The following is a 6,549-nucleotide window of genomic DNA, read 5'->3' as shown; positions in this document are numbered from 1 at the left end:
TGATCGAAGATAAGGCTCGAGGGCTAGGATCGAGACTCATGCTCGATGCCCTGATCGAAGGCTCAAGCTCGATGCAATGATTGAGGCTATGATCGAAAGCCCAACCTCGATACCCTGATCGAGGCCATGACCGAGGTCCAGGCTCGAGCCTGTGATCGAAGTCACGATTGAAGGTAAGGCTCGATGGCATGATCGAAGGTATGGCTCGAGGGCTAGGATCGAGGCCCAACCCTCGATGCCCTGATCGAAGGCACATATTCGATGCCGCAATCGAGGCCCTGTTCGAGGCCCAGTTCCGAAGTGCTGGGCAGTGTTATAAACAGAGGACATTCGTCCCATTTGCCATTTTTGGCGAACTTGAGCTTGAGCAGAGGCGACTTTTGGCAGATTTCCAAGGGAAAAATATTGGGGTAAGTGATTCTAACTCGGATTTGATCAATATACAAGAATATATCATTGTTTTCACAATTTAATTAGTGTTTTGAGATTGAAATTTGAAAAAGTTTAGAAATCTCATAGAAACGAAATTTTGAGATTTCGGTATCGATTCGGAGTCGGATTTGAGTGAAATTGGTATGGTTGGACTCGTATTTGGGTTGTCGGATTTCATAACTTTCTCCGGATTCCGAGATGTGGGCCCCGAGGGCGAATTTTTAATTAATTTCGGATCTTTTCTTTAAAATATAGTATTTTCTTATAGAATTGATTCCTATAATATTTAGTGATTGTATCGAATTATTTTGGTTAGATTCGAGCCAGACGGAGTTGGATAATCGTGGAAAAGGCCTTATAGTGGATTAAATTGGAGCAAGACGAGGTAAGTCTCTTGTCTAATCTTGTGAGGGGAAAATTACCTCATAGGTGATTAAGATTAAATAATTGTTGCTAATTGTGGGGGCTATGTACGCACGAGGTGACGAGAGTCCGTGCGTGGCTACTATTAATGCTAAAGTCCGGGTAGTTTAGGACTCAAAGCATGTATTACTTGTATAAATTGTATTCTTTGATTAATTAATATTAATTGATATATATGAATATATATTGTGAATTATTTGATAAAGATATTAAAGGATGAAAATCTCATAGGCTTGATTTCTATTTAAATCAATTAATTGTTAAAAGAAATTGTTCTCCTCCCAAATTCATCTTATAATGAATATACTCTCCTTCCGGAGGCACATAAGAAAATGTCCTCCTTTCTTGTGGAGCAGGCCGAACGCCTCGGCATGATAGATGCATCTATGGATCGCGCCGCACGTCCCTCGGCAGTGTACACGACACTCTGGATCGGGCCGTACGTCCTCGGCAGAAATCGTGTTTAATAATAATAATAATTACACGATACTTTAAAAAAAAAATTCAGCTTGTAAAGCTAATTAGTAAATTGGAAAATCTTTGGAATTTAATAAATTATTATTCTTGCTTGTTAAGGAATTAATTGTTACTCCTGTAAATGAAATTTAATTGATAAATTAGAATTTGATTATTTTCGCTGATTAAATAAATTCTGTAAATCACATTGATTTAAATATCCTAATTTTATTTCAATTGTTATTGACCTATAGTGAGTGTCAAAGTCGTCCATCTCGTCTCTACCACTTTGAGATTAGGCTTGATACTTACTGGGTACACGTTGTTTACGTACTCATACTACACTTGCTGCACTTTTTGTGCAGGATCTAAGACAGGTACTAGTGAAGGACCTATCATCACATACCCACGTCATCCCGAGGCATAGTGGTGAGCTGTCTTTCTGAGCCGTTCTGCAGCTACCAGTGTCTCTTCTGATATTTCTATTATGTCTATTTTATTTCAGACAGTATTTGGAGTTTTGTATAATCTACTAGATGCTCATTCACTTGTGACACTAGGTCTTGGCATACACATTGGTAGAGTTTGGGTTTATATTTACTTGGTTTTAAATTTTATCAATGTATGCTTAATTTATTAGTTGGCTTGCCTAGCTGTAGTGTTGGGCGCCATCACGACCTACAGGTGAAATTGGGTCGTGACACTTATTAGGTACGTATTGATTTACGTATTCATACTACACTTACTGCACATTTTTGTGCAGGTATATATATGTCTAGTGGCCTTGTGCGCGCAGAGGCACGGTTATTGCGGGAACTTAGGTGAGCTGCATTCTATACTACGATCCGCAGCCAGCAGAGTCTCCTTCAGAGTATTTATATTTCTCCTGTCCAAATTGTATTCCGGACAAATATTGTATTTTATTTTACATTCCTAGTTAAGACTCATGCACTTGTGACACCGGATTTTGGGGTGGTTATGGGTTGTCCTGTATTGAAATTGTTAAAAATATTATTATTTACTCTGTAAATTCTATCTTTTACTATTTAATTGAAGGAAATATGATTTCAGAAATATTAAAATGAGAACCAAATTAAGTATTTATTTTTGGCTTAACTGATAGCGGTGTCCGGCGGCATCACAACCTTTAATGGATTTTGGGTCGTGACATTAGCCACTAAGAAAAAAATAGGAATCAGTTACGGATCTATGCAAATCCGTGTCTAAATATGTCGTCGCAAAACTTGTGATCTTAAAGTGCCACAATATTTTTGTGACCATAAAAGATGGTAAAAACTTATTTGGAACAAACTAATAAATGTAAGACATATGTCTTTATTAAAACTTAGTTTGGTTAAATTATGACTACTAAGACTAAATTTATTGATTTTGTATAAACACCGAGCATGAGTAAGTATTTACCATATAAAAACTTGGCATTAACGATAAATTAGAAATTAAAATTAAATTATTTTCAAATTTATGAATGAAATACAAATAGCATCAAGTCTTATAGTCTAGCCATATATATAAGTGTCATTCTTCTGTACAATAGATGTGATTAGCATGGGCGGAAGTAAGTAGTGTGAAGAGGGATCCAATCAAATCCCGTTTTCAGAAAATTATACAATATAAATAAAGTAAAAATGATTTTTTTTGAATCTCATTAACATGAAAAATTTAAGTATAGTAGTAAAAGAGGCTCAAAATTGCTTTAAATTATATGTTTAAATTACAACCGTAACATTCTAGAATAATTTTGAATCCGCTTATATAATTTTTTGATTACTGCCACTGAGTTCAATTCGTTACAGTTTTCCCCCTTCCCCTTCCCAGTCACCCAATGTAACGGGGAAAAATTCAAAAGAAAATGCATTTATTAATTTCTTTGCAATATACCACACAATCAAACTCTACCATACTCGATATGTAGTATTAACACATTACAGTTTTTTTCCAGTCCTACCAGGCATTAACTTGGCCTAGAAATTCTGTAAACGAGTTAAAAAATACATTCAAGCTGCAACCCAAGAAAGCATTTTTCATCTTTACTCGCCCATGCAGTTGAAGCTCTAAAACTCATTCCTCGATCCTCATCCCTACACAACCATAAGAGGGGGAAAAAAGGAAGTGCTAGAATAAGCAAATTGATATAAACATTCTCAAAATTTTGTTGTTATTTTAAAAAAAAAAACAAATTACCTTAGAAATTACCTCACAGCTTGCATCTGAATTAATCAAGAAATATTGAGCTCCCTTCACCTTCACGTAGCTCATGCAACCTTACCTGCGCATTATGTAATAATAAAATGGTTAAAGTACGTTATTGGGCATGCAAATAAGGACTACTTTTGAAATTTAAGAGTACTAGAGAGTTTAAACTTAGAGACGACCAAAACATATACTCCATATATATACAAGCCTACCATATATTGAAATATTAAAAAAATACTATATGGGAATACTGTAAGCAGTACTCACTTGCTTTTGGAGATGGATGTTCTCCTCATGAAGGATTTTATGCTGCATAAGATGAATAAAGAGAAGTTCATTAAAAATAGCTCTGTCTTTTATATTAGATAGAGAACTTCTAAATCATTAACATTTCTGTACTGATCTATTTAGAAACTGTTAATTGATAAGCATAGTCTAATACAAAAATATTCTATGAAAACGTTTTTTTCCTTAAAATAAACATTTTCAATTAATTATTTTTGTTGTTATAAAATTTCTTTTAAAAAACAGTTTTTATTCTTCTAAATATGTATCGCTCGTATTAGAGTCTCACCCTTCTCTTAAGCCAGTTGATTTGTTCGGAAATGATACGCCTCTGTTACATGAAAGTAAATAAACTAATTAGATCTGGCTCACCAATTATCAATAATTTGATGTAAATTAAATCAATTTAAAACTTATAGTATATAAGTTTCTCATGAGTCTCTTGTATATACACCTTTTTAGAGCGAATGCGTTCAACCCCAATTCTCAGCTGACGTTCCAACTGCTTCAATTCTTTCATGCCAAGAGTTGATAGATCTTCTCCAGCAAAATGCCTGCCCAGAATATACATATATATACAATTGGATAGCAAGATGTATACGCTCATACATGACATTTCTGAATTTGAATATTGAACCTATACGTAAGTATGAAAAATGAGCAATAGCTTAGTGATGGTAGCTACACTTGATTAGGAACCATTTGTTAAAAAAATGGACATCAAGTCTAACTAAATACTAAAAGCTAACTCTTGATACGTGAATTGCCCAAAAGTAAAAAAACATCAGCTCATTTTTTCAATTAATGTGGGACACTTATATCAACGCTACAGTGATTGACACTCTAGTGCCGGACGCCTAACGTGTTTGACAACATAATATGAGGGTCAAATATTGAGTAAACCAAAATTGTGGATGGGTATAATTAATTAACTCTCATATTATATGATGGACATTATGCCTAACTAAATCCTAAAAGTTAGAACAAGATCATATAAATAGACAACTGCAATTCTCTTAATTCTCTCAACTAATGTGGGATACTTAACACCATTCGCTTACCCCTCCCCCCAAAAAAAAATTTATAAAATAGACATTTCAACATACTTGTCTCTGGCTTCAAGTTCATCTATTGTTCTCGTCATATCTTCAATCTCAGACCTCCGGACCTAATCGATGAAAAGCAGAGTACTCGTCAAAGTTTATCAAACTAATATATGGTGACAAAGTTCCATAGAGTATGTTAGAATATATATATATATATATATATATATATATATATATATATAAAATAAAAGTAGTCGTTATACCGGTCTGGACCGGTCCGGTATGTCTTTTCCTTTATGGCGCTTACAAGAAGTTAAATAAAGAGGAAATTAATTACCTCCATAGCTCTGAAGCCTTGATCAATAGTTTTGGATAATCCAACTTCATTCTTGTACCTTAAAATGGTCCTATCGATGCTGCAATCAATTAATAAAACAATATTAATTAATCTGATTTCATTACAAACAATAGAACAAGTATAATATCCAATAGCATGTAGCTAATAGTTTGATGATTTTCCCCCTTTGTATATGCAAACTTTTACAGAATAGTTTGCATTTGTTTGGCCTGCTTTTTATTAATGGTCTTTAATAACATCTGCAAGGCATTCCGTAAGAAACCTGAAACCCTTAAACTTTAACACAATAATATCTCAATAAAACCTTCCTAACGGATTAATATTTGTTAGTTTTATAGTTTATAAATGAAATAAACTAGCTATATCTCAGGAAATAGAAAGTTACTGGACTTGGATTTATAACTATAAGTAAACGTTACAACAACATACCCACAAATTGAGTCTGAGGAGTTTAGTGTGTATGCAGATCTTACCCCTACCTTTGTGAACGTAGAGAGACTGTTTTGATAGATTTTCGGGTCAAGTAAATGTTAGGAGTACTACGATAGAAAAGGGGTGAATCTAGGATGTAGACTGTGGTCTTTGTGTATATACATTTCAAACCGAAAATAATGATGTTTGAACCCAAAGAAGTCGGAAAAAGGAGATTAAAAACAAGACTTACTCAGGACTAGCGAACTGGTAAGCTTTGCCAGAGGGAGAGAAAATGAGAAGGGCAACCTCAGCATCACAGAGAATGGAGAGTTCAAAGGCTTTTTTAAGTAAGCCTGTTCTTCTCTTTGAGAAGGTGACTTGCCTGCTTGTTTGATTCTCTATTCTCTTCAATTCTACTTTTCCTCTCCCCATTAATATTCTCTCTACTACTGATAATAAGTGGACTAATGATCTCCCTCAGATTCTTACACAAGTGATTTTTCATTGCACCTTAATATACACATGCAAAGCATGACCGCTTTTTTATCAATCGCCCTTGCCAAACATGGCGTAATACCAATTTCATTTTCCTTTTAGATTGTCTCATAATCGCTTTTTATTACTAATACACAAGTATGACGTGTCCATCTTTACGCCTTTAAAAATAAAAATAAAAACTAAAAAAATAGAAGAATTTACCCAAATAACTGCTCACCTAATCTCATAAACTAAAAAAATGGCAATGTATAATATATATCTATCTATATCTATATTATTATAAAAGTATGAATACAATGTCGATTTACAAAAATAACCTTATAATATTAAGCATAATAACTCATAATAAAAGGACATAACCGGTATTCTAGATATTAGCCTTATAATCCTATTAGTTTTAGAACATAATACTACACGTTATGA

At 33.9% G+C, this 6,549-nt stretch overlaps 1 protein-coding gene across 2 annotated transcripts; it reads right to left on the bottom strand.

Annotated features, from left to right (window-relative positions):
* Positions 1–3,170: 3,170 nt before the first annotated feature.
* LOC107768182 (MADS-box protein SOC1-like) lies at positions 3,171–6,196 on the bottom strand. 2 transcript variants are annotated; one of them, XM_016587288.2, is made up of 8 exons: positions 5,879–6,196; positions 5,194–5,272; positions 4,917–4,978; positions 4,265–4,364; positions 4,100–4,141; positions 3,793–3,834; positions 3,526–3,598; positions 3,171–3,410 (listed from the first exon to the last, which is right to left on the bottom strand). In XM_016587288.2, the coding sequence occupies exons 1-7, from the start codon at positions 6,058–6,060 to the stop codon at positions 3,545–3,547; spliced, it is 561 nt and encodes a 186-aa protein (XP_016442774.1). In that variant the 5' UTR covers positions 6,061–6,196; the 3' UTR covers positions 3,171–3,410; positions 3,526–3,544. The 2 variants fall into 2 exon arrangements, with proteins under 2 accessions (XP_016442774.1, XP_016442773.1); XM_016587287.2 differs by having other exon boundaries at positions 3,514–3,598; positions 5,879–6,195.
* Positions 6,197–6,549: the final 353 nt, after the last annotated feature.

This window comes from Nicotiana tabacum, chromosome 4, assembly GCF_000715075.1.
Source record: "Nicotiana tabacum cultivar K326 chromosome 4, ASM71507v2, whole genome shotgun sequence".
Classification (NCBI taxonomy): domain Eukaryota; kingdom Viridiplantae; phylum Streptophyta; class Magnoliopsida; order Solanales; family Solanaceae; genus Nicotiana; species Nicotiana tabacum.
Note: the sequence above shows the minus strand (reverse complement) of the source record. Positions and strands in the feature narration are given on the sequence as shown.

What these genes read in the sequence shown, in the direction of transcription:
- LOC107768182 (XM_016587288.2), bottom strand. Translation starts at nt 6,060, where the DNA reads ATGGGGAGAGGAAAAGTAGAATTGAAGAGAATAGAGAATCAAACAAGC. An exon ending in TACCAGTTCGCTAGTCCTGA is followed by an intron (nt 5,273 to 5,878) that starts GTAAGTCTTGTT and finishes AATTGATTGCAG; the next exon opens with CATCGATAGGACCATTTTAA. An exon ending in GAACTTGAAGCCAGAGACAA is followed by an intron (nt 4,365 to 4,916) that starts GTATGTTGAAAT and finishes TATTCTGGGCAG; the next exon opens with GCATTTTGCTGGAGAAGATC.